The sequence below is a fragment of the Apodemus sylvaticus genome, chromosome 8, assembly GCF_947179515.1.
Source record: "Apodemus sylvaticus chromosome 8, mApoSyl1.1, whole genome shotgun sequence".
Lineage (NCBI taxonomy): Eukaryota > Metazoa > Chordata > Mammalia > Rodentia > Muridae > Apodemus > Apodemus sylvaticus.
This window is the reverse complement of record NC_067479.1, coordinates 73,245,350-73,259,779: the sequence shown is the minus strand read 5'-3', so window position 1 is coordinate 73,259,779 and position 14,430 is coordinate 73,245,350. Positions and strand designations below refer to the sequence as shown.

The following is a 14,430-nucleotide window of genomic DNA, read 5'->3' as shown; positions in this document are numbered from 1 at the left end:
TGCCAAGCTGTGCCTCTGCAGTGAGTATGCTCCCAGAGGGAAGTGACACAAAGAAAAAGGAGGGAGACAGAAGGAGGGAATCCCGCTTACATCACTGCTCATTAGCATATGTGACCTCATCAGGAGGCGGGACAACTTCCCCAGGTGTCTGGAACAGGGAGGGGGAGGGATAGAGGGGGGGGGTGCAGTATTTAAAGGGAAAAGCTGACAGTGCTGCTGAGAGAGGAACCGGTGCTCTGAGCCGCCGGGCTGCACTTGCACATGCACGCCGATGCACGCGGACCTTGACACCGACATGGACACGGACACAGAAACCGTAGCACTTTGTTCTTCCAGCAGCCTCCAGGCCTCCCCTCCAGGGACACCCACACCAGGTGAGAGCTAAGGGGAGTAGGATGTGGCTGAAGCTGTGGGTGGGGGAGCTGAGGCTTTAGTGGGAAGGTCCGGGCAGGGTCCAATGAGAAGGGAAGAGCAAATGCGGCAAAGGGGACCCCTGCACTTTTGAGGTCCGGACAGCCAAGGGAAAAGGGAAAACTGCCAAGGTGCCCCTCCCCCAGCGCTCCCGGGGCTTTGCCAGAGAAACTGGCACTTGGCCCCTAGGTTAACCTCATCCTTGTTAGGCAGAGACTGTCAGCAGGGAAGGGGGAAGAAAAGAAGCAGCCCACAAACCTAGGAATCCCCAGCTGAGGGGGCTTCCCTGGGGACCTGTTGTAAGGGCTTCTTCCAGCTCCATCTTTGGCTGCCTGCCAAATATTGATCCTGTGCTATTTATAGCCCCGCTCCATCCCCCTTTGTTGTGTCTGTTGTTGTTCCTCTAGTTACCCCAACCCCTGAATTGTCATCCTCCTCACACACTCTCCACCGCTAGCTCCCCACAAACACAAAATTCTCTCCCACTCGCCAGGACAGGCAAGGATCCAGGAGGGATTCTCTCTCACACACAAACGCACTCACATGCGATGCTCACCCACCTACAGAACACAGGAAACAGTACACTCCCCTCTCTAGCCCTCCTTCCCCAGACCTAGGAATAAGGGCCCTGCGAAGTTTCTGATTCTGCCTACACCTACTAGTCTGGGGACTGAGGTGCAGGAAGAAACAGGAGGCAGGGCCCATTAGTGGAAAGATATAGCTTGCGAACCCACTAGGCCTGGTGTAGGGGTGTGCCTATGACAGTGTAAGGTGTGAGTGGTGTGTAACCCTGTGCACAGGACTTCCCTCAGTGACACAAGTTTTGAACATGCTGTGGCTAGGATCAATGTGGGAAATTACCACATGGGTCCCTTGAAAGTTCATCGCTTTGAATTTCAGGGGAATTTTAGTACAACAGGCTAGACTAATGCCTCTCAGTCCTTTTGGGGTCATGGTCTTTAGGTGGGTGTACCTGGGCCTTTGAAGAAGCAGCCTGAATTAACCCCTCATCAGATGTCTAGATATACCTCACCCACGGCTTCCTCTTCTCCCCTTCTCTAGAAGCAGATACTACACTTCTGAAACAAAAGCCAGAGAAACTGTTGGCAGAGTTGGACCGGAGTGGGCCACCTCCTGCTCCTGGGGTCCCCAGACGAAGAGGAAGTATGCCTGTGCCCTACAAACACCAGCTGCGGCGGGCCCAAGCTGTAGATGAACTCGACTGGCCACCTCAGGCTTCCTCCTCCGGCTCCTCTGACTCACTGGGCTCAGGGGAGGCAGCCCTTGCCCAAAAAGATGGTGTCTTTAAGGTCATGCTCGTGGGGGAGAGTGGCGTGGGCAAGAGCACCCTAGCAGGCACTTTTGGGGGTCTTCAGGGAGACAACGCTCATGAGATGGAGAACTCAGGTATTTGGGGGTACCCTGGAGGGCTCTAGTCAGATATGACCGTGTTTGTGTGGTGAACGGTTCCCTGGAGGACAGAATCTAAGAGAAATGTCTCCAGTGCTTTCTATGAAGCATCTTCCCCGGAGGAGATTCCCCAGTGTCGGGTGGTGTTCCTGGATACCAGGTCTCACACACCAGGTTGGGGAACCTCCTCATGTTTTGCCCCTTCTTTCCCACCAGAGGACACCTATGAGAGACGCATCATGGTGGACAAAGAAGAAGTGACTTTGATTGTTTATGACATCTGGGAACAGGTGAGGACTAAGCCGTGGCTGTGACTCTGCAGGGACTGGGGAAGAGCAGTCTGGCTAGAGCTGCTGGCGGTACCCATCCTGGCTCCAACCGTGGCTAGCAATGACTCTGCATTACAGCATCTCAAGGAGAAAAGGCCCACCTCAGCGTGCCTGTCAGGACTCACTGTTGAGAAAGACACTGTTTACCTAGGACCTTTCGGCTCACACATTAGTCAGAATCTGAATTTAACAAACCCTTCAGCTTCAAGTCAGGTTAAGTACACAGAAAGTGACCGACCGATTCGTAAATACTTCAGTCTGAAAGCGATGTGACAGGATAAGAGGTCTCTATGGTATCAGCAAAGGGAGGGGAGTGCAGGGCTTCTGAACACGTGAACATATAGTTCTATGTAGAAAGAAGAGGCCACATTCTCTCATTCTCTTACTTTGTACATTTTCTCTTTAGTTCTTTATTTTTGGGAAACACGGTCTCACACTGTAGCCCACACTCCCACACTGACATGGAACTCACAACACTCCCTTTGCCATAGCCTGGTGTGAGGGATCACAGGCTACAACATGCAGGGAACTGAACCCAGGCCTTTGTGCATACTAGAAAGGGTTCTGACTACTGTGCTACATCCCAGCCCTTCCATATTCCCGACTAATAGTCTTCTAGGTCTAGGAATGTAGATGGTTAACCTACTATGAGATCCTATTTCTCCAATTCTCCCGCGTGGGATTCACATAACCAACTCCTCCATCCTCCACAAGGGCCCTGAGCATCGAAGTTCTGCCATTAGCTAGCTCCCAGTCCTGAGCAAGCAGCCTCTCTCTCACAGTCGGTTCCTGGTCCCTGGTGGTTGAGATACAGGTCTCAGTGCCTCTAGCCTTAGCATTTCGTGGTTCTCTGCTCATCTGCAGGGAGATGCAGGAGGATGGCTGCAGGACCACTGCCTTCAGACGGGGGATGCCTTTCTCATCGTCTTCTCAGTCACAGATCGACGAAGCTTCTCCAAAGTTCCAGAAACCCTTCTTCGGCTCCGGGCTGGGAGGCCCCACCACGACCTACCTGTTATCCTCGTTGGAAATAAGAGTGACCTGGCCCGCTCCCGGGAGGTATCTCTGGAGGGTGTGTATCCTGAACCCATACTGTTCTTGAAATCTCCAGGAGGCCTTTTACCCCAGCGGATGCGTGAGTCACTGGTGGGTCAGGGAAGAACCCCACTACCCAGCTTCTGAGGTCCTACTCTAGCCTACACTGCTCCTCCTGGGTAAATTGTCCACCCTTTTGCACCTCTACCCTAGGATCCCAGCCCAGTTCTGAGTTGGGATTCGGTAGTCCCTCCCCCATTTCCCGCCCCACCTGTGCGAGCCCACCCTAGTCACGGGCAAAGCTGTCTAGCAGGCGCCAGAGCTGCTGTTCCTTTCCTGCAGAGGGTCGCCATCTGGCTGGGACGCTGAGCTGCAAGCACATCGAGACGTCGGCCGCTCTCCATCACAACACTCGTGAGCTTTTCGAAGGCGCTGTGCGTCAGATCAGGCTGCGGCGGGGCCGGGGTCACGCAGGGGGCCAGCGAGCCGAACCTAGCAGCCCCGACGGCCCCGCGCCACCCACGCGCCGTGAGAGCCTCACCAAGAAAGCTAAGCGCTTCCTCGCCAACCTGGTGCCCCGCAACGCCAAGTTCTTCAAGCAACGCTCCAGGTCGTGTCACGACCTCTCTGTGCTCTGAGCCACGGTCGCCATGGTCACTGCAGTCGCCATGGTCACCGTGGCCTCCGCTCGCCCCCTCACCCTACTCCAGTCCGTCTAGGAAACCAAAAATACCCAGGATGCCCTGGTGTGAGCTGGAGGCGGGGCCAGGTAGCTGGTAGGTCCACCACCACCACCACCACCACCACCACCACCACCACCACCACCTCTCCTGGTCTGAAGAGCCAACCACTCACAGCGCCTCAAGACCTGCAAGTCAGGGAAGAAATCCGTGCTGCAAGGTATTTTTTTATTCTTATTATTAACTTGCAAGAAGCCACCTCTCCCGGAAAGAGACTCCAAAAGAGCTAGAGCCAGAAAAGTGCTTTGTAGCCTCCTGGATGGAGCTGACCTCCTTGGTACTCTGAACATGCCTTACCTTTAAGCGATATTTAAAGGTAATAACCCAGAGATGACTTTTCCAGAGATAACGGAAAACATTCTCTTATTCTCTGTCCTGGTCCACTTTGCCCTTAAGAAGTTCTTAAAAGAAAGGGCTGGAAGTTATTCTTGAAATTGGACTCTGACTTACCATGTTAGTATGGCACGTTTCCTTTAAGGTTATTGAAGTGAAGATGTAGGCAGACTCTCTGCAATTAGATGCCCTAAGGTAGAACTAACTGAGTGCTGGCACCCCTTTGCCCAGGGGCTGGGAGGCACCAACAAGGGCCACCCATTCTCCTTTCCAATAAATTTTTTTTCTATTGCACTATGTTTATCTTGGCTTTCTGTTCTGGTGGTTCCCAGAGAAGGAGATGGGAAGGGAAGCTTCTGTTGCAGGCAGGAGAACTCGGGAGAGCCTGGAAGCAAGGACTAGACATTGTTAGGAAGATCTGGAGCTGGCTTGGCCCCAGGACAGGCTCTCAACAAATAGTAAGACAACAGATCTGGAGAGAAACAGACCCAGACAGAGGTGATCTGGCAGAGTCCCAGGCTCCAGGTCTGTGTCCCATCTCTTTATTCTTCTCATCCCGCAGGGACCAAGTGGAGAGTTCCAGAGTTATTCTGCTTTGACTTGGGCTAGCTCAAGGTGTAGACTAGGTCCCCCAGGGATGCCCATTAGCTAGGGCATGCTAGGGTGGGCTCTTGCCTTCCCTGGCAGGGCCCCACAGCTCCTCCAGCTGTCACCTGCAAAGCCCGTGTGAGAACTGAAGCTGTCATTGCCTCCCCTGGGGACACCCACGCCCGCTGCTGCCTGAGCCATGAGTTTGAACAAAGAGAGCAGAGGCAGCAGCTCCCCTTACCTCTAGACATTTAGTTCAGCTACCTGGGTGCTGGCGAGCCAGGCCTCCAACCCACCACATGCAGCATCCGTCCCACAACCTGGCAAAGAGAGGCGAGGTCTTCCTAAGTCCTTTGGAGGTAGGGAACAGGGCTGCCCAGCAGAGGATGCGGTGGAAAATGCAAATAATGGAGTATCCTTAGGAGTAGATTCAACTTCGTTAATTCTTTAAAGACCTTATAAGGCATCGCTGTCTGCTTTACAGTAGAAGAAACCTTTGCAGTAGCTTGCCTGCAGTTATCCAGTAAACAGCAGAGATCCTATGCATCATGTGCTTTGGTTCTAGCTTTAACTCTGAAATTCAGCACAGATGAGATAGAACTGTAGCAGAGAAGATGTAGAGATACAGTGGGCAGAGCCACGCGTGATGGCCGTGGTGAAAGGCAGGGATGTCACCTGGCTGGAGTGCAGTAAGAAGGCTTGTGACTCCTGCGCATAGAGCAGTTAAGATTTAAACATGCAGGAAGCCACACAGGGCCAATAAGGGACCAGATGGTTGTGCATTTGGATGGAAACCTCAGGGACACGAAGAGCGGGGTAAGAGAGGAGCACGGCAAAGATTTGGAGCCCGACCACAAAGGACCTTAAATGTCAGCAAAGGAGTTTGTGCCTAACTGCAGGAAGTGAGTCACCCAAGGCCTCTGAATGTGTAACACGTTAGCAATGGTCCTTTGAGACTAGGGGGCTGGTAGAGTTGTCCCTGGACCAGGACAGCAGGGAGTGGTAAAAGCCATGGAACTGTGTTCAGGAGCTAGGAACAGTGACTCACATGGAGGTGACGCTTGGACCCCCTAAGAGGTGGCATTGGAAAGCACAAGAAGCCAGGGCTGGCAAGTCAGAACTCATAGACTTGGTTCAGCACTCAGGAGACTCAACAGGAGGATCATGAGTTCAAACCCAGCCTGAGCTACAGAGTCAAGGGTTGTCTAGTATTCCAGTCCCCTTGTCCCCACCTCTCAAGTGCTTCAGTTACAGGTGTTGACTACCATGCCTGGCTTCATGGGTGCTGTGGACGGAACCTTGGCCTCGTGCATGCTAGGCATCCCCAGACTTGGTTTTTTGGTTTCTGGAACTGGAGAAATGACTCAGGAGTTAAGAGTACTAGCTGTTCTTACAAAGGACTTAGGTTTGATTCCCGGGACCCATATGGCAGCTCAAAACTGTAACTCCAGCTCCAGGGGATTTGACACTTTTGTCTGGTCTTTGTGGGCACCAAGCATGTAGGCAGTACACAGATGTCCATTGCAGGAAAAACACCCATACAATAATAAACAAAATAATAAACTAATAAACCTATTTCATTTATTTGTGTGTTGGGTTTAAGCAAACCACGGTGCGCATGAGAAGATAAGAGTACGGATCACAGCAGAAGCTGTTGTTCTGCTCCCTCCAGAAGGTCTTGGGGATGGAACTCTGCTTGTCAGGTTGTAGCATAAGCTGTCTCACCCTAGTTTTGCTTTTGGAGACAAGGTCTCACACTGTACCCCAGGCTGTACTTCTGTCAATCCTCTTGTCTTGTCCTCCGTGGACTACAAGTATAAACCACCACATCTGGTTTTGAACTGCTTTTTAATATTTTATTCTTATTTTCTGTGTATGGGTGTTTTGTCAATACCCTGTGTGCATGTGTAGTCCACAAGAGGGCATTGGGTGCCCAGGAACTGGAGTTAGAGACTGTTGTAAGACGTGTGGGTGCTAATGACTGGGTTCTCCGCAAGAGTACCCAGTGCTTTTAACTAGTGAGCCATCTCACCAGCCTCCCAGGTTTGGATTTCAACCATGGAATTTATTGCTTGTTCAGAGACCAAATAAGAATAAAACTGGTCATGAAATTGCATGCCTGCAGACTTGAAAGGTATCCCTGCCTCAACAACAACAACAACAACATTATCATCATCATCATAATAATAATTTAAAATAAGCTGTTAAATTGGGTATTGTAGTGCGTATGTTTAATGCCAATACTCAGAGGCAGGTGTATCTCTGTAAGTTCAAGGCTAGCCTGGTCTGTGTAGTAAGTTCCAGGCCAGCTAGGGCTACATAGTAAGACCCTGGCTCAGGGCTAGAGAGATGGCTAAGCAGTTAAGAGGCTCAGAAGTGTCTATAACTCCAGGTCTAGGGGATCTGAAACCCTCACACAGACATATGCAGGCAAACATCAATGCACATAAATAAATAGATAATTTAAAAAAAAATCCAGGTGGTGCAAGCCTTTAATCCCAGGACTCAGGAGGCAGAGGCAGGTAGATCTCTGAGCTCAAGGCTAGGCTAGTCTATAGAGCGAGTTCCAGGACAGCCAGAGCTACACAGAGACAGAGAAAACACTGTCTAAAAAAATGCTTTTTAAATTATTAAATCATATAAAAATTAAATCAGTGTTATAGAGAAAGAAGGACCAAGGAGAACCCTGGGCACAGATAAATGAGGAGGGCAGAAAGGCTGTTGCCACAGAGCTAGGATCAACCAAGCACACAGGGTAAGCACCAATACCAACGGTTGCTAGACGTTCCCAAGGCTAAGGATCACCAAAGGTACCTTTCCAGCTTTGATGCTTTAAGTGTGAGCACTGCCTATTGAAGGCGGTGGCAGGACCTCCTCCAGGGGGAAAGCCACATCGTACAAACCTCCCTCCCTCCAACTCAGCCAGGCCCATCAGCCAGGCCCATCTGTGTTCCTTCAGCCGCCTACAGGAAAGAGCTCAGAACAGACAGAAGCTAAAGCCAGGCTCCCACCAGACTTGGGAGAGGTAAGGTCCTCTCTGAGAGCCTGACCATCTTCCCTTTGCCCAAGACAAAGTAGAATTGTTGGCCTGGGCTGAGGTGAGCTGTCAGCAGCTAGTCTTGGGGCCTAAGTTACTTGTGACTGAACTCTTTTTTTTTTTTTTTTTTTTTTTTTTTTTTTTTGGTTTTTTGGTTTTTTGGTTTTTTGGTTTCTTGGATTTGTTTTTTTCAAGGCAGGGTTTCTCTGGCTGTCCTGGAACTCACTCAGTAGAGCAGGCTGGCCTCGAACTCAGAAGTCTGCCTGCCTCTGCCTCTGCCTCCCAGAGTGCTAGGATCACAGGCGTGTGCCACCACCGCCTGGCTTGCCCACAGAACTCTTACCCACTGTAGTTAAGTCTTGAAGTCCGTGCTCCCTCAGCATCTCCTGCCATTTCTGTAACCATCCACCAGGCTTTCTCCACACCCAGACCTTGTGTACTTTCCCTTGAGAGGCCAAATAACAAGACAATTCTTTGTCAAGAAAGGTATCTTTCCACTTCAGGCCTTTGCTACAGTTGTGACTTTAGGCTCTGTTTCATTTTTCTCCTCCAGAGACTAGCATAGGGGCTCTCCTCTCCAGAAGGATGTCAGCCTTGTGGGGAGATGCCTCTAGGAATCCCAGGAAACACATGTGTCTTCCTTGTTAATCTAGCAGTTTTGCTCCACACTGATCTTAAGTATATTTTTCCGGGAATTTAATATTTCTACCACAAATGTCAGAAGACATTTTGTTCCTCTCTACTAGTAAGCATATGCAGTGAGCCAGGCCCTGTGCTGGGAAGACAGATCCATGTGTGACACAGTCTCAGAACCTCAAGGAACTTCCAATTAAAGCCGGAAAGATGGGCGAGATGGAAACAGTGCGGATACAGGTCAGAGCCAGCAGACCACAAGCTGTGGGCTGGGCTCTGGGTGTTATTCCAGGCTTAGGAACTGGACCTAAGAGGACATGCAAGATATGGGTCTACGTGCTGAGTTCCGGGACAACTAGAGCTATATAGTAAGAGCCTTTCTCAAACACACACACAGACACATGCACACATACACACTTACATACACTAAATGGCAGATAGATAGATAGATAGATAGATAGATAGATAGATAGATAGTAGGTAGATAGATAGTAGGTAGGTAGGTAGATAGACAGACAGACAGACAGACAGATAGACAGATAGACAGGTGAAAGAAAGAATACAATGTAAGAAAGTGCATGGAGGAGCTCACTTCATCCCTGTGCAGAAGGCAATACCGTTTGGTAGACGTCAGTGCCAGGTTATCTGGAACCCCGAAATGCAGACAGAGATATCCTCCTCAGTCCTTCTTGGCTCACCGATGGATAAGCCCAAGAAACTTTCCTCGTATCTGATTTTTTTTTTCTCTTTTGAACATAACGTCTGAAACATGCCAGGCAAGTACTGTGCCACCAATCTGGGCCTCCCTTTTTGTTATTAAGGAAAAAAAAGACCTAAATAATAAAGTTTACTTCTATAATAATAAGGTTTATTTTTTATCACATTGGTTTGTGGTATGTGTGTGTGTGTGTGTGTGTGTGTGCATATGCATACATGTATCCCATGGATACATGCAGAAGCCAGAGGATAACTTGTGAGAGTCTGTTCTGTTTCTACCATGTGCTTCCCTGATGGCACTCCAGTCATAGGCTTGACGGCCAACGCCTTACCCACTGGGCCATCTTGCCGCCCGTATGTGTGGATCTAGCTATGTTGCCCAGGCTGGCCTTTCACTCACACTGTGGCCCAGGCAAACTTTGACTTTCCAATCATTCTGTCTCATCCTGCAGTCCTGGGGGCGACTGGTCTGTACCACCGGGCCTGACTCCATTTGAATCCAGATGGGAAGCATCCATAGCTTGCTGGCTTTGTACAGTTCATGTAAATATGAATTCAGTACCGCCTTGGTGTGCACTCAGACTTTATACTGAACCTATTCCGAAATATTCAGAAACATTTTATATTGTGATACGTATAAAATGGTAGTCATGAGAATGAAATACAAAGGCAGCTGCAGGGGGTGGGGAGGCTGTAGGGAGGGATGAGGCAAAGGCAGGAAAATCTGTGGGATTTGCTGGCCACCCTAACCTAACTGGTGAGCTTCCAGCCAGTGAGAAATCCTGTCTCAAAGGTCAAGATGGGTGGACCTGAGAAACACCTGAGGTTGACCTCTGGCCTCCACATATGAGCATACACATGTGCACACACACACACAGGGCTGGGGTTGTAGCTCAGTGGTAGAGCGCTTATCTAGCATTCACAGGGCTCTAGGCTCTACCAAACACTGGGAGGATTTAAAAAAAAGAAGTAAAAAATAAACAAAGTAAAAGAGTGGAGATCATTAAAATCTGTCAAGTGATTCACGATGGGATTCACGGTGGGATTCTCTGTGGAAGTCCCGATCCCTTCTCTGGGAGCCAAGAAACATAAAAGCACAGCACTACTCTGGAAATACAAACGTGCTTCCCAGCACGCAGTCCTGCAGGACACATAGGCAACCCAGTATTGGGGTTGGTGGTGTGGGGGAATTTCGGGGAAAAGACTAGGAACTGAAGCTTCCATTTTACTGTTTAAATCAGAACTTGTATTTAGACAGAGGACTTGTGCTGATTTAAAATACTTATTAGAAAGAAATTTGCCAGTGTAGGACCAGGTTTTGGGAAGCCACAGGCAGGTGCTATTTGATTGTGAGAGGTAGGGATCTACCGAAAAAAGGATTATAGCCAAGAGGTGGTGGCACGTGCCTTTGATCCCAGCACTCAGGAGGAAGAGGCAGGTGGGTCTCTGAGTTCGAGGCCAGGTTGGTCTACAGAGTGAGTTTCAGGACAGCCATTCAGAGGAACCTTGTCTCAGGAAAACATAAAGGACTGTGTCAGTAACTCTAGGCCTCTTCCTTCAAGACAGAGCAAAGCTCAGACATTAGATGCCTGGGTGGGGCCTGCCTTGAATTTTCAAAGCCATCTTTATTGTGATTTGACTGTGCGGAGCTTTAGTCATAGGATGGTCAGGTTAGTGGGATTTGTTTTCCTACCAACGAGGCTGATTGTACACATACAGAACTTGAGACTTTAACCAGGAAGTCATTAATTTTGCATTTACCACCCACCCTTCTCCCCTTGTAAATTTTGAGCATTTTCTAAAATGAGAATGAGGTTAGGTGGGAAGTCCACTGAGTAAGCACCAGAGGAGAGGAATGACAGGAACAGATTAACACACTCTAAACTCTCCGTACTTAGCATCTCATTTAACCCTCAGAACACACCGACGAAACAGGCACTGCCATCATTTCCTTTTACAGATGGAGTCGGAGGTGAGTGCGAGCCCTGAGCTTAGTCAGCTGCTCGTGATAGAGCAGGAACCTGCACCGTGTAGTTCCCCGGGCCTGAGGAGCACAGCCTTTCTAGAACACTGGCAAACATTTGACAAGTGTCTGATTTCCAAGGTCATGGTTTCCCCTTTCTAAGCCCAGCACCGAGTGGCTCCTTTCCAGCCTTCAGGCAGACCCATCCATCTACCCATTGCTCTAAAAACAAACGTGCCTAATGGCTCTGCAGTAACCCCAGCCAAGAACAGATCATCTGGAACAGTCTGCAGAGCACCCAGCTTTAAAAGTGGTCTTAGATGCCAGGTGGTGGTGACGCACTCCTTCAATCCCAGCACTCAGGAGGCTGAGGCAGGTGGATCTCTGAATTCAGGGCCAGCCTGGTCTACATAGCAAGTTCCAGGACAGCCAGGACTACACAGAGAAATCCTGTCTTGAAAAACAAGCAAGCCGGGCGGTGGTGGCGCACGCCTGTAATCCCAGCACTCTGGGAGGCAGAGGCAGGCGGGTTTCTGAGTTCGAGGCCAGCCTGGTCTACAGAGTGAGTTCCAGAACAGCCAGGGCTATACAGAGAAACCGTGTCTCAAAAAAAACCAAATCCAAAAAAACAAACAAAAAAAAAAAAACAAAAAAAAACAGAAAGAAAGAAAAACAAGCAAACAAACACACACACACAAGTAGTAACACACACACACACACAAGTAGTCTTGGAGCCTGTAGCAGGTTTTTCTTCACATCCACTTTCCCACATGATGGAAGGCTGCTGTTAGCTTCACCTCACAGATTCACAGATTCCTCAGTCTGGAAAAGTCTCGAGAACAAGCCAGCTCTGGATAACTCAGTACAAATGTTTCAAGCGAAGAGAAAGGAAGCTTGGAGCTGGAGGATTCAGGTACACAACACAGACCAAAATTCCTCCTTGCATCCGGCTCATCCAGAAGTGCCTTCACCTGGTTGCTATGGAAACGTCAGTCTCTGGTGGATGGCAAGCAGTACTTTAGAAGTATCATAGGCTACCATGGTAACACCAAAAAAAGAGAGAGAGAGAGAGAGAGATGTATCCTTTCTCCTGGAGGAGAGAGGAACAGATGAATCTGCTGGGGGGGGGGGGGAACTGAGCTAGAAGAGAGTTTTTAGAAATCTTGCCTCTGACTTTAAAGAAGGAATTAATTCAATAGACATCTCCTGTGTGCAGGGCAAAAGGCAAACGGCAAACGAAAAAGACTTGTATGGATTCACGAGACTAAAAGCAATGAAAAATAATTTGCAAAGAGCTCTAAGTGCAGAATGAATCATGTAATCCCAACACTCAGAGGCTGAGGCAGGGCTTCTGCTGCATGATTGAGGCCAGCCTGGGCTACAGTAAAACCCTACCTCAAAAAGTCAAAAGCTTCCGGTGAGGCAGCTCAGTGGGAGAGGTCACTCGCCACCACACCTGAAAGAGTGTGATGCCCAGTGTTGACAGAGAGAAAAGACAGAACTAACTCTCATAAGTTGTCTTCTGACTTATACACATGTGCCTCCCAACATGCGCGCGCGGGGACACACACACACACACACACACACACACACACAAATAAAACCCAGAAAAGGGCTCATGAGGGGAGCTGTAGGTAGTTAATAGTTGCTGGTATAGATAATGGTGAGGTACCCATGCTTCTGTAAATGATCCCTCACCCACCCTCTTTTAAGTAACCCTCACCTTGATTAAACTCATTGGTTTACAAACAAAAAAACAACAAAATTCTCACCACCAACAAAACACAGAATGAGACCCATGTTTGGACAATACTAGGAAGGAGTATTAACTCCACCTAGGAAAGTTATGTTCTCACAAGACTGGCTTTTTGACCAACAGAGGACAGAAGGCAAAGGGCTCGGAGCTGGGTAGTTTAGTGGTGTAGTGGTTTGAATAGGTTTGGTCCCATAGACTCCTGTATTTAAATATGCTTGCACCAGGGAGTGGCACTATTAGTAGGTGTGGCCTTGTTGGAGTAGGTATGGCCCAGTTGGAGGGAGTGTGTCACTGCGGGGGGTGAGCTTTGAGACCCTCCTCCTAGCAGCCTGGAAGACAATCTTATTCTGGTTGCCTTCGGAACAAGATGTAGAACTCTCAGCTCCTCCAGCACCCTGTCTGTCTGGACACTGCCGTGCTTCCTGCCTTGAGGATAATGGACTGAACTTCTGAACCTGTGAGCCAGCCCCAATTAAATGTCCTTTATAAGAGTTGTCTTGGTCATGGTGTCTCTTCACAGCAATGGAAACCTTAACTAAGACAGTGGGAGAGAGTTTATCATGTGTGACGCCCTACATTATTAACTCCACTGCATAGGGTGAGGGAGACCTGGGAACTTGTTCAGTAAATAAAAAGCCATTGCTACCAACCCTGAGGATCTGAGTTTGATGTCTGTGGAAGGAGAGAACTGACTCCCCAGGTTTTTCTCTGACCTATACACACACACACACACACACACACACACTCACACACAATCTTAGTTAGCCTGCTCCCACAATGGCATAATTCCTCCAGGTGTAAGTCCACACCTACAAGGTTACACTTTCTAAAAATGCCATTTCCCATGGGCCAAACACTCAACACATGAGTCTGTGGGGGCCACCTCTATTCAAACCACCACAATAGCAGATGTAGATAAAGGTTTTGACATTTCCCCAGGAACTCATAGGCACCCACAGTGGTGTTGATAGACAGGTGAGAGTTAATAGAGGATCTTGAAGCCAGACCAATTATATTGGAATCAAATTTGCCAACAGATTGTGGGGCAAGTCTCTGTCTGTCTCTGTCTCTGTCAATGGATGAATGGATGGATGGATGGATAGATAGATGGATAGATAAATAGATAAATACATAGATAATAGAGACATATATATATATACACACACATACAGATATATGTCTTACTGGTGAAGTTTTTATTAAATCCACAGAATTTTTTTTAAGTTAATCTCTTCAAATCACATGGGAGTCAGAAGCAACGAGACCTCTGTAGTTTGAGGCTACCCTGGTCTACACAGTGAGTTCTAGGACAGCAGGGGTACATAGGGAAACCTTGACTCAAAACAAACAAAAAAATACAGCAAGCTGCAAGCCAGATTTGGTGGCAAACAACTGTAATCTCGGCATTTGAGAAACCTGCACAGGTCAGTTGCCACAGATTTAAGGCCAGCCTGAGGTACACAGTGAGTTCTGTGCAA

The 14,430-nt window shown here is 48.9% G+C and overlaps 1 protein-coding gene across 1 annotated transcript; it reads left to right on the top strand.

Annotated features, from left to right (window-relative positions):
- Nucleotides 1-271: 271 nt before the first annotated feature.
- Nucleotides 272-4,544, top strand: Rem2 (RRAD and GEM like GTPase 2). The gene is made up of 5 exons (XM_052190525.1): nucleotides 272-374; nucleotides 1,474-1,818; nucleotides 2,038-2,111; nucleotides 3,015-3,222; nucleotides 3,528-4,544. Exons 1-5 carry the CDS (start codon nucleotides 272-274, stop codon nucleotides 3,821-3,823), a joined length of 1,026 nt encoding a protein of 341 aa, XP_052046485.1. The 3' UTR covers nucleotides 3,824-4,544.
- Nucleotides 4,545-14,430: the final 9,886 nt, after the last annotated feature.